This window comes from Antrostomus carolinensis, unplaced genomic scaffold, assembly GCF_000700745.2.
Source record: "Antrostomus carolinensis isolate BGI_N321 unplaced genomic scaffold, ASM70074v2 scaffold17260, whole genome shotgun sequence".
Lineage (NCBI taxonomy): Eukaryota > Metazoa > Chordata > Aves > Caprimulgiformes > Caprimulgidae > Antrostomus > Antrostomus carolinensis.
Window position 1 is genome coordinate 27393 of NW_010289273.1, and position 12516 is coordinate 39908.

Below are 12516 nucleotides of genomic sequence, written 5' to 3' on the forward strand. Positions count from 1 at the left end.
TCACAAAAAGGGAACCTTTGTGGTGTGTGCTACAACTCAAGCCAGTTTATAGTTTCTTAGACACAAATCTCTACAGCTGCAGAGACCCACGGAATTATGAGCTGGAATTTAACATCTGGTTGATACACATCAATCGCACCCATCTCATCAGAGGCAGGCTGGCTACCAACCAACACAAGTGTAGGCTGTGTGGGCTGGGAGAGGGTAATGAAGAACCATCCTTCCAAAACCAGCCCGTTCTGCAGCCGTGGGAACATGAAAGCTGCTGGCAGAGCTGAACAGGAACGGATGGAGATCTGTGCCCTGCCAGCTCCCCAGGGGACCCTACAGCATCCCCACTCATTGCTATTACAAAGCAGGAATAAATGCAGCTTTTTTAAGCCTTGTTCAGGCTTCCTACAGTTCCTGCAGTGGCCTGAAGGACATTCTGGCCCACAGCCTGTGCCCCACGCACTCTGTTTTACCTCTTTCTCCAGCAGTGTGGTCAAGTGCTGCTTCGCGAGCCCCTCGTCCCGGTCCTCAGCGTGGGCGAGGTGCAGGGGCGTGATGGGGATCTGCTTCTCCTCCCGCAGCGGGGTGGTCTCCACCTGGTGCCAGCGCTGCTCAATCTCCACATGGACATTCTGTGGTTTGATGTCCGCCGGGACGGGCAGGATCCGGTCCACCTCCATCCTCAGTGCCTCTTCTGACCCTGCCCCGTCCACGGTATCGATCATCTCGAAGCGCTTGCGCCGCTCCTCCCGCCGCCGAGCCCGCTCCCGTTCCAGCTCTCCCGGGTCGGTGTCGGTGGCACCGGTGTCCCTGGGGAAGGCAGCAGAGCTGCCCTTGGAGGAGTCTGCAGCGTTTGCACGCTCCTGAGCCAGGGCTTGCTGGATGGGGCGAAATTCAGCCCAGTCAAATGTCTTGGACCGTCCTTCTCGCCGGCGCTCCCGGGCACGGCTCCGCTTCTGCTCCGGGTCCAGCTCAGCTTGCTCCGCATCCGGCTTCTCACTCGGCTTTGGACTGGTCTCGAAGGATGAGCTTGTTTTGCTTTTCTCTTCCGGCAGCGAGCTGTGAGGACAGAGAGAGGGTGAAGGAAAGTGTCAGTGGGTGCTCGAGATGGCCAGGCGCTCCCACGCATGCCTCAAAGAGCCGGGTGGAAAGGGGCTGCTGGAAGCCCAAGCAAATGCCATGTGGGTGCCCCCCTGCCCCTCCATCTCCTGTCACCTCTCAGGTGCAGGAGTCACCATTACCCTTCCCTGGGGTCACGCTGGTGTGCAAAGCCTTGGTGCAAGCGGCCCTGGCTGCTCCTGGGCACCCTCCGGCTCTTGGAGAGCTGCTGATCCCGACCTTGCTCCTCCTCAGCAGCTGCCCCGGGGACAGCGACCACAATCCAGCAGCAGCCTGTGGCCAAGGCAGCGACCCCAAACCATCCTGCCAGGCGGGGAAGAGGCTTTGAAAGCTCCTCTGGTGCCCACCAGCCAGCTCACTGCCCACCTCCCTGGCTACAAGGCTCCATGCACACACACTGGTCAACGCGGCCATAGTCACGTGCTTGCAGGGAGGAGGTCACCAGTCCCACCAAAGTCAAGTCTGGCTTCAGAACTGCAAGGTGGAGAAGCACAGAGCGGCTCCCAGAAGTCTTGGGTAACAGAGGGAGGGTTTTCCTTGAGCTTGCCAAAGTCAGGGTATTAATGGGTCGAAAACTTCTCCGTGCCACTATCTGCACTGAAGGCAAAGATCTCCCCGAGGGAAACCAGCCTTGCAGGCAGCAGGGGCAGCCACCCCGTGCACCGTATGTGCAGTTGTTGGTGCAGCAAGGAGAGCAAGAGTTAGTCAACACGCTGGGGAAATGCTGATTTTCTCAAGCAAGGAATGATTTTTACTGCTGAGTTAGAGGGTGGTGGGTTGAGAGGGGAGACATACTGGTCAAGCAAGGGAAGTTAATAAGGGAAGGCAATATCATTTCCAACCTAGGGATAAACCATAATGCAGTATTAGCTTATTAAATGGAGACATGCCAGCCTTGTCACATGCAGATCAAAATTAAAAAAGAAAATAGCAGTATGCTGTTTGCAGAGGAAGCCCATCCCGAGGGAGTGGCAGGCATTTACTGAACTCTCTTTGCTTGGAGAAGCCCCTGAGATGCCTCCTGAGGCACAGCCCTGCTGCTCGGGCTGACTCCTGGCTCTCCCCACTTCCAGTACAACCACAGCATCCCCCTGTGCTCCAGCCTCCAGCGCAGCCTCGACAAGGTTTCTAAAAGGGAGCAGCGAGAAGAGCTGCAAAGCAGCTCCCTGGGCCCTTCACTGCAGGCAAAGCATCACTTATGGGGCTCTGACCCACAGGACCGCATGCCGTGACCAGGAGGGACCAGCAGCAGCAGCAGCAAGGCTTCTTGTCCCGCCTTGGTAACACACCCCAGCTCCTGCAGCCAACAACCTCATGTATGTGCGTGTGCCCAAAACAAAGAATGGAGCAGAAGAGATGACTCTGCATGGGTCCAGGGCTAGTATCTTCCGATGCACTTTCATCCACCATCAAACCACAGGCTCAGTAGAACTGGGTTTCAAGAAACTCTGGCAGTTACAGGCTAAAATCAGCTCGGAGAGTAATTCCTTCTTCAGCTCTGTCACTTGCAGCTAATAAAATAAACCCAAAAGGCACCACGATGAAACCTCCTCGCTCCTCAACCATCAGAAGATACTGCATGACTCCAAAGCCAGGCGCTCAGTCTGGAGTCAGTCAGTGATTACAGCTGCATTTTAAATAACTAAAGCGGGGATGGAGTCTTAAATAAGACTTAAATAAGTAAAAGTAATGATGGAATCTTAAATAAGTCTTAAGTAAGATGAAGTCTTAAATAAGTAAAGTAAAGACGGAGTCTTAAAATGAAGAGCATTCGGAAAAAAAGGGGTCCTGGGGCCGCTTGGGTGTTGTTGAGTGACAGAAATTAAGCTGCTCTAAATGCCAGGTGGAAGAATCTCGGCATTTCTAGAGGTGACATCTCTCGTGAGCTCATTTCTCCTCTGCTGCTTTCCAAAGGGCACAGGATGTGTGTCAGGGAGCAGAGGGACGGCCGCTGGGAACTGAGTTAAGAGACTGAGAAGATTGACCCAAACTCTCTCGTTTCATCTCCCACAAGTGCCCCATGGCTATTAATTCTGCTCAAGCATTTCACATCTCCTCCATCCCCAGACAAATTAATCCCCATCACATGGCGGGGGGGGGATCTTTGCCTCACAATGGTGTTTATAGGTCAAAACAAAAAGTTTTTAAGGTGGGTGGCTGTGGGAGAGGTGCAAGCCGTGAGCCGAGCACGCTGTTGCAGGGTGCAAGAAACACGTGAAGGCTGCAGGGAACTGGGCAGGGGGACACTGGGAAAATCAGCCTCACCGGGGCTGGGAGATGGACAAGGACCCAGTGCTGAAGCAGCCACCTTCTTTCTTGTGGGTATTTTATATCTGCACGGTCATCGTTAGCAGAGGGTAATTAGTGCCTCTGCAGATTGCAGGGCACTGCTGAGGGCAGGGAGCAGTGCAGCACCTGCCCCCCCACCCCAGGTACTGACACACACAGCAACATAAACAGTCATTAGGACTTGAGTAACCCAGAAAACATGTGTTTGGCTCGGTGCAGACATGGCAGCGGGTTAACGAGACGCAGTGGAGGGCTGCAGGAGGGTGCAGAGCTGGATCGGCCCCGAGGACGGGACAAACACCACTGCCCCCCAGCACAGCCCAGACTAACATCCTGCCTGCGCCCCGGTCGCACTGTGGAGACATTTACCACCTCTCCATCACGAGCCTTTGGCAGCCTGTCCTTTGGGTTTCCAGCAGCCCCCTCCACAAGCTGCTCCCTGGGTGCAGGATGTTAATGACGTGCCCAAAGCCAGGCAGGATGGGCTGGGATACCCCGTGCACCCACGTGCCGTGGCAAAGGGCTTGTGAGCAGGCACTGGGTGAACACAGCCCTGCTCCACACAGTGACAACTCAGCAACGTGACTAACCCACGCCAGATTCTACCCCATCCAAAACCAGCTTGGTGGAAAACGACAGAAGTGCACCTATAATTCCTTTTTGCCCAGCTCAAGATTGAGATTCCCAGTCTATTCATGCAGCGTAACAAGTTACTGCCCGACTGGTACCTGCGCTTGGACCCTCTCACTGGGGTAAAGCCAAGTCAAACCACTTTGCGTGGGCTCAGAGCAGATGCAGAGCACAGGACTATTGTGCTGCAGTAACCTGTTAAGCTATAAATATATCTGGCTCTTTAAAGGCAAACAGGTCCCCTCAAATTTCCTTGGTCTTCATCTTCATATCTAGTCACATCGGAAGATACCAGTGTGGGGAAATCAAGTGTCAAGACCAGGTTGCTTCTTCCCTTCTCTCTGGCTTTTAGTTAAAGAAAAAAAAAAGAAAAAAAAAAAAAGGTGAAGGGGGGAAGAAAAGAAAGAAAAATAAATGGAAACTGCAGGACTTTCCATCCGAGGTGCAGAAAAGGAGGAGCATGCAGTGAATCACGAGATATACAAACCACAGAACGTTAATACAGGAGAGAACACAGTTTTCCAACCTGGGCTTCAGCACGGATAGTTTCAAAGAGAAGTTTTTCCTGGGATTGCATGGAAATCAAACATACACAGGAGTGAGGAGAGAGGCGGCTTCCCCGAGACCCCCGCGAGATCCACCAGAGCTCGGGCAGGGCTGGGAAACGGTGCCTGAGCGCCAAGCGGGATGGGGAAGGAGAGGCTGGAGCACCTCCAGGACAACAGCACTGGGTGAGAAGAGCCATTCCATCAACAACGTGGACAAACCTGGCAAAAAACCTGCTCATTGCAGCTACGGGAAGGACAGGAGACGGAGTTAATGGTGCGGCTGTGTCCATGAAGCCTGTAAGAGGTGGCCCGTACGAGTGTGGCTGGCACGGTTAGCTGTGAGAAGGTCAAACACCCTTTACCCGCAGCCACAAGCGCTCACAGGGGGTACTCTGTGAAGCAGGGGGTCCCTTCCTCTGGCACTGATGGCAGGAGGAGACGCGAGCATTACTAACGCGGAAGGGGAATGAGCTGTGGCAGCTGATCTGGAAGATTAAAAGAGGAGGGAAGATGATTTGCTGGCTGGAGTTTAAAATATATCAGAGCAAAACAGCTTCTAAATTGAACCCTGGGCTCATGCTGCCGTGACCCGTGGAGGGGATGGGCAGCTCGTGCTGAACAGTAGCCAGAGGAAAGGGAGAACCCAGCACAACTGAATCCAAGTGGTTTCACAATACCTGGTGGGAATCCAGAGGAGCCTTGATATAGGAACAGTATTTCATATTCCTATGTACAAATTAAAGCCACATTTTCAACCCTCTTTGAAATCTGCAGGCGCAAGAGTAACTCAGCATATCAGCATCCCCACAAAGCGTATCCAAATTAAGCCCAGAGAGAGGATTGTGAGAAAGAGCTGCAGCTTCCAGGAACGGACAGGCTCAGAGAGGAAAGAAAGGGGCTAAGGAAAGATTTACTCCTGCATAGCAAACCAGACAACTGCAAGGGCTGCTCAACTCCCCTCTTTACCTTGTTACATCAGGAGCAGTGGTGGGGCGAACGTGCTTCATGATGGTCTGGATCCAGTTGCGGCGAATGCCCGATGTCATGGCAGAGAGGGTGAACTCTCCTTCCTTCGTCTGGGGAGAGAGGAGAACTGGCTCACAGCAGCTGATTGCACCCACCAGCACCTTCCCACCTCCCCCAGTATCACCCTGCACCCAGCCCTGAGCACCCAGCACTGGTGCAGTGTTTGCTGGCTGCACGGAGGTCACACCCAACCCAGCCCCTCCAACCCCCAGCACGCTCACGGTGGGAATCATAATTTCTCAGCTATCAGGCTGGTTTTGCTGTAGCTGAGACTCTTTAGGCTGAGACAAAACTTTCCTTTTCCACCCCCCCATTTTTTGTGAACCAAAAAACTGGCTCTCAAACCCAAGGCCATAGCTCTCTGGAGCACTGTGAGGGATGCTGGGTGGCCTCTCTTAGATGTTTGGGGAGATGTTTCCCAAGCAGCGGCACAGCATGAGCAGCCTTATCGGCTGTCCCACAGCCAGACTCTTCCTCCTCCCCACTTTTTCCTTACGTGGATCTGGAAGCCGTAGTTTCGCTGAACCGGGTACTCAGTAACATCGTAGCACGTGGATAAATCGATTTCTCCATCCAGGTCAGCTGCCTGGAGAAGGAAGAGGTAAATTAAGTCGTAATGCTTTGCAACCCCAAAGCGCAACAGCCTCGCAGGGAGGCACAGAGCAGGTCCTCGAGAAGCACAAAGCCCTGAAGAATGTTGCTCCAGGACCTCGGTATTGGGGAAGACAACTTGCCCAGGGTCAGTCTGGGAGCACCTGGGGCTCCCCTGAGTGGAGAGCAATGGGCTGAACCCAATGGGGAAGACACTTACCTCTTCTGCCACTGAATCCCGGTAGTATCTCAGGCTTTGATCAGTCAGCACAAACCAGTGCTTCTTCCACTAGGAAACAACCAAGATGGGGCAGTTACAACCCTGCTCCTTCCCCATCAGCAGAGCCTGGGCAGCTCATCACCAGTCACCCAGCAGAGACACCCCACTGGGAGGCAGCTCACAGCCTCTCCCCTCCCAGCTCTGCTCCTGGCTTGGAGAGGCTCTCCCGGGGGAGAAGAGCCGAACAGGCAGCAATGCGAGGGACACCGTGATGGTTTGCACCACCAGGACCCTGATTTCCTCAGCGCTGTTGCACCAGCAGAACACCAGACCCTCAGCAGCACCAACCCTGCATGTGACAGTGAAACCCTGCGAGAGCCACAGGGCAGTCAGAGCCTTCCCAAGAGCTCCACTGGCGTGATGATGCTTTTAGTGGCTGCACTTAAAGCCTTTTTTTTTAAACAAACAAACAAAAAAAGCAGCAAAACATTAGTGTTTTATCTGCAGTGCCTAGAAATTGAGTTGGAGCCTATTCCTGGCCCTTCCTCTATACAAATACGCCTTCTGCATGCTGCCAGCAAGGCACAGGCTCACCCAAGGCAGCTTGCAGTTAATAAAGCACTCGCTCCAGCAGCTGATTCCCACTCTGGCTGCCTACAGACGTGCCCTCAGCCCCAGGGCTCAATGCACCAGTGGGTCACAGAATCCCAGAATGGTGGGGTTAGAAGGGACCTCAGGAGATCATCCAGTCCAACCTCCCTGACAAACCAGGGTCACCTCGAGCAGGTTGCACAGGGCTGCATCCAGGTGGGTTTGGAACATCTCCAGGGATGGAGACTCCACAGCCTCTCTGGACAGCCTGTCCCAGGGCCCTGGCACCCTCACAGGAAAGAAGTTTTTCCTCATGTTTAAGTCTCCAGGCCAAACAGACCCAGCTGTCTCAGTCTTTCCTCATGAGAAAGATGCTCCAGACCCTTAATCAACTTTGTAGCTCTAAGATGATAAGATCCCCACAGCAGAACCTGGGCACAGTGCTCACAGCCGTGGGCAAGTCGCCCTCATTTTCCCTTGAGTGGCTGAGTGGGAGGGAAGGAAATCCAGGGAAAGGGCAGTTTGCAAACAGTCGGGGCACCCATTCCACCTCAGCTTCAGTCTCTAAGGCTCCAACAGAGCAGCAAATCCCAGATCCCTCTGAGAATGGACAGGAGGAAAGTGGCAGCAGTTGCTTCCCTCAGTGCCAACTCAGAGGCATTTATTCATTTCTTGGCCTTGCCATTTCCCCTGTGCTCAGGAAACTTTATTTGAGCCTCATTACTGACGCCAAGGAGGTCGCTGGGTCACAAGGGAGGCGAGACCAATAGAGAATGGGAACACGAAACCAGTGCTGCTATCCAAGCTGCCCCAGCTCCCTAGAAACCCCAGACACAATATCCAGCTGTGGGGCTTTGAAACCTCCCCAGGACAGAGCACCAGCTATTCCCACCCACAGACAAACACTGTTTGCACAGGGCTCACACACAACCACTACTGCCTGGCTCCAGAGTTGTACAAATTCCCTGGCACTGCTCTGCCCAAGCGCCTACGTCTGATTTCTCCCACCTGGAGCATGGCCCAAAACTGATCCACCCTGCAAAGACATCGGGGCTTCACCAGTGTTGAGAGCAGCCCCATGCACAGCCCACACAGCCAGGACATCAGAGTGGGTGTCAGCTGCCAGAAACTGGGACTGACCACAGCACCGAGACTGATGCAAAGGGCAGAACTTCCCCTGGACTCACCTGCCCGTCCTCATACTGCTTTGTCAACCAGCCCTTCTTGAAGTTCAGCAGTTCAGTCTGCAAGAAAGGAGAGGGGCAATCAGAGGGGAGGGAAGAAGTGTCTGCGCACAGAAGACAACAGCAGCAGCTTGATAAAACACAGCGCAGCAAGAAAAGAGAGCAGCAACAGTTAAATTCATCGAATCATAGAACAGTTTGGGTTGGAAGGGACCTTTAAAGGTCATCTAGTCCAAAGTGGATCATTATATTGTGTGGTGGCTAAATGTTTGCTCTCAGGAGGAACAGAGACCTGCTGTATGGTAATAAAACACAGAAGCTCAGAATTACCTGGATTGGAAAAGACCTTTAAGATCATCAAGTCCAGTCATGAACCCAACACTGACAAGTCCCCGACTAACCCATGTCCCTCAGCACTATGTCTACACAACTCTTCAATCCCTCCAGGGATGGGGACTCCACCACTGCCCTGGGCAACCCCTGAGAACCCTTTCAGCAAAGAAATTCTTCCTCACATCCCATCTCAACTGCCCTGGGTGCAACTTGAGGCCATTTCCTCTTGTCCTGTCCCTTGGGCCTTGGTTGAACAGACCCACCCCCACCTCTCTCCACCCTCCCTTCAGGGAGCTGGACAGAGCCAGAAGGTCCCCCCTCAGCCTCCTTTTCTCCAGGCTCAACAACAGGCTGTCCACTTCCTAGCACTTCTCTTGCAGTTTCCTACTGAGACACCAGCATTACAGAGGAAGGAGAAGCACGGAATTAGCAAGACTGCAGGCAGTTTTGTCTCCCTATTATATTACGAAAGATAAACTATGTGCTATTGATGCAAGGCTGCAGAGTTCAAAACAAGACTGAGTTCCCAAGGCTGGAAACACAGGGAATCCCAGCAGTGCACCACCCAAATGACACCTGCTCTTTCCTCCAAAGTGGCTGCATTGGGATATTGAAGCTCTGAGAAAAGCAACCAAGACAGCGTGGGATAACTCCCGCCAGCCCTTCCTCCCAGCCCTGCCCGTGCACAGGGAAGGATGTGGTGGAAATGCTTTTGCTCCCTCGAGGCTGAGCTCCTCCAGCTGCTCCATGTGCTACAGAGTGCAGGAGGAAAGGGGAGCACTGTGTGAAATGCAGCTGTAGCATCTGAAACGGGCTCTAGCAGGAGGAGCAATGGAAAACTGGGGTCTGGAAGCCTAGGCAATCAAATCTATGCTGTGGGGTGGCACATCCCACATTTGAGTGCTCCTCTGGTGGGAGGAACTCAGCCCTGCTCCACAGTGGGTTTTTGCTCCACAAAAAACACAGGGGAAAGTAAATGCCACCTTGTCCTTCCTGAATCCCTAGAGAATTGGAGGAGGGAGCAGACAGATGCCAGCTTGAGCTGCCCTGGCTGTGATGTGGCTGGAGGCAATAAACCCACTGAGCCCCACCAGGACCTGCTGACGAGGCAGCGATAAGCCACAAACAAACTGTAGAGAAAACTGCATTTGCAATGACTACATCCATCTCTGAATCAGGCTATGAGAGCTGGGCATCCTCATCTCAGCCCTAATTTACCCTTAGAGAGCGATACCACCACCTGCCTGCTTCTCCTCTGCTGAAGCGCAGGTGGGATCGTGCTTCCAGGATCTGGGTCCTGTTTAAGCTCTTTCTTGTACAACAGGAGAGTGTCAAACACAGCATCTATATTTTGGATCAAAAATAAGCAGCTCCCAACTATGCTCTTTGCAAAGAAGGAAAACAGGAGTTTGCAAGCCTTCAGAGTTGTTCATGGGTTTATTTATCTACTGGGAAGAAGCACTGGGCAAGAATCTTCCACAAAAGTAGATAAATCCCACCTCAGCAGCATTCATAGTGCCCTACTACACTCCTTGGTTTCCTTAAAATTTAAGCAAAGGTGTAGAAGCAGCCAGAGAGGAAAGAGGCTGCCAAACAGTACATGCAGGTTTCAGACTGGGCTGCAGCGAGACACTAGAGAAGCACCCGGAGGAAGAAGGTTTCTCCTGCAGGTCCCGCTCCTCTACGGAGGCAGATCCCTCTGCTTTCCTCTGACTGCTCAGGCAGGCAGGAGAGCACAGGCTTTGCCTGAAGCTGCAAAGCTGCTGAAGCATGAAAAGTTTGGGACCAGCTGCCACTGAAGGGTGTAAACATTAGAAACCAAAACCAGATGAAGCACTTGATGGAAGAGATACCCACGCAGCGCAAGCCACAGCTCTGCTGTAACCCACCAAGCCTGACAAGGGATGAACTCTCCCTCAGCTTTTATCCTGACAGATGACCGATCTGAACTGACACAGAGAACCCGATGGGCAGGGGAGAGTCTTGCAGTCACAGTCACAAGCCAGCAGGCATTCTTATGTTGCTACTTTTATAGCAGGAGTGGCACAATAAAGGCATATTTAATGCAAGGAAAAGGTTTTCTTCCCACTGACTGCATTATTTTCTTGCCTTCACTAGGTGATACGCATTGTCACTTCATGTGCACTTCTTGCACCTTTTTATTACTACCAAGAATTTAAAAATCACTCTTGCAGCTGTACAAGTCCACGTGAAAAGCTACTACAGAAACACTAAGCTACTGCATTTTTATGAGAGTCCTTCAATAGAAGCTGTCCATCCATGAAAAATGCAGCTCGTATTTACAATGGCTGTGTAATCTTTTTGAGAGATTAGCAAGTGTATTTATTTTGTTCCTCCAGAAGGCTGGTGAGTGAGAGGAGAGCATTTTGTGTTTGTTCTGTACTGTTTGCTTCCAGGTCTGGTGAGCATTTGAAGTATGCAATGGGAGGGAAGCTCAGGAGGGCAGGTTCAGCCCTTCCTTGCAGCCTTCATCCCACTCGCACCCACTTCCAACTGCATAAACACCAAGGAAGCAGCATTAGAAAACCAGGGCATGTGTTAGCTCTCCTTAACAGGCCAAGTGTGAAGCCTGAAGCCAAGTCACTAAAACCTGCCCCAAATACAAGTGTATCCTATGTGCTAGGTACAGGGAAAGTAGCAGACAGTCCAGTTTCCACTGGATCTGTCCGGGAAGGGCCTCTTACATCCTCCCCCAAGGCAGAGGACACGGCCACAGTGGCTCACCGTCATCGAGGACTCCGTGGACCTTCTGTCCAGCGACTTTGCTCGGCGATGTGGGGACAGAGGAGATGCAGACACATCCAGGATGGAGCCCACAGCTGCACTTTCACAAGTGAAGTCCTGTGTAAACAGGGTTAGCCCAGATCAGTGCAGGAACTAGGACAGCCAGTCCCACTCTCTTGGCTCATGGCATAGAAATCCACGTATTTAAGGGGCATCTCAGGCTCAGAACAAGTGTCACTTCATTGGCAACACATTTTTTTTGTCCTCCCAGGCATTAATTTGTTCCCAATATATCTAAGTGTATCTGGGACTCTCAAGAATGCCTGTTTCTTTTTTTACTTCGCCCCATCCTGATGTGTCCTGTCATGCCAGATCTGAAGTTTCCCTCTTTTCTATTTTGGAGGAAGGAGAAAAGACGAGTCTGATTTTCCACTCTGATCTGCAGCTGGGCCAAGGGAGCAGAGCAGCAAGCAGCAAACCTGCACAGACTGAGCTCACACAGAGGTTTGGCTCATGAACGAGCCTGCCTGTGATTCCAGATCCCCTGCTCCACCCTGGGACAAACCCTATAGATAAACCCTATAGCTAAACCCTCTATCCTGGGCTGTCAGATCCCCAGTGCCATCCTCCAAACCCCACCACGAGACCTCAGCTGAGCAGCTCACCCGTTTCCGTGGGAAAACCCTCTTCTCGCTCCTGCCCTGCCTCGTCTCACTGGAAAGGGCAGCACTGGCTGACACATTCGTTTCCATGTGCTCCGCGTTCTCAATATCTAATGCCTCAAATTTTTCAATTACTTGGGATCGCCTGGAAAACAGAGAGAAAGGGGAAACCAGAGCCAGTTTAAACACAAGAACAGCAACTGCGCTGAGCTGTACAATCCCACAAATCTAAGGCTGCAGAATTGCTCGGCCCCGTGTTCATGCACACTTGGCTTTTGGTCCCTGTTTCTCCACAAGCTCCAGTGTGCACAAAACCAGGGCAAAATGCCCCAATCTGACATGAACCATTTTACCTGCAGCCCAAGTGGGGAAAAAACCTCACACTACTCAGCTCCACAAATAATATTTTCTTAAATATCTAGAAAACTCTCGCAAAACCAGCAATAACTTTTTACTTGTACATTTTCCAGCCCTTTGAGAAACAGGGATTATTGAGCAGCTTTGGCTTAAGCTTTGTCTCTACTCTCGAGCACTGCAGCCATCGATGCCAGGCCACAGAGCACAGACACATCAGACCAAGCTGCAGC

The 12516-nt window shown here is 52.3% G+C and overlaps 1 protein-coding gene across 1 annotated transcript in view; it reads right to left on the reverse strand.

Moving 5' to 3' along the window:
• The window catches only part of MPRIP (myosin phosphatase Rho interacting protein), a 70802-nt gene that overhangs the window by 18695 nt on the left and 39591 nt on the right, over positions 1-12516 (reverse strand). The window contains exons 7-14 of the mRNA XM_029085442.1: positions 11933-12074; positions 11268-11384; positions 8193-8249; positions 6415-6483; positions 6100-6189; positions 5544-5653; positions 4517-4594; positions 465-1050 (exon numbers count right to left, since the gene is read on the reverse strand). Of these exons, the coding sequence (XP_028941275.1) occupies positions 465-1050; positions 4517-4594; positions 5544-5653; positions 6100-6189; positions 6415-6483; positions 8193-8249; positions 11268-11384; positions 11933-12074 (1249 nt within the window). The remainder of the gene's footprint in view (positions 1-464; positions 1051-4516; positions 4595-5543; positions 5654-6099; positions 6190-6414; positions 6484-8192; positions 8250-11267; positions 11385-11932; positions 12075-12516) is intronic.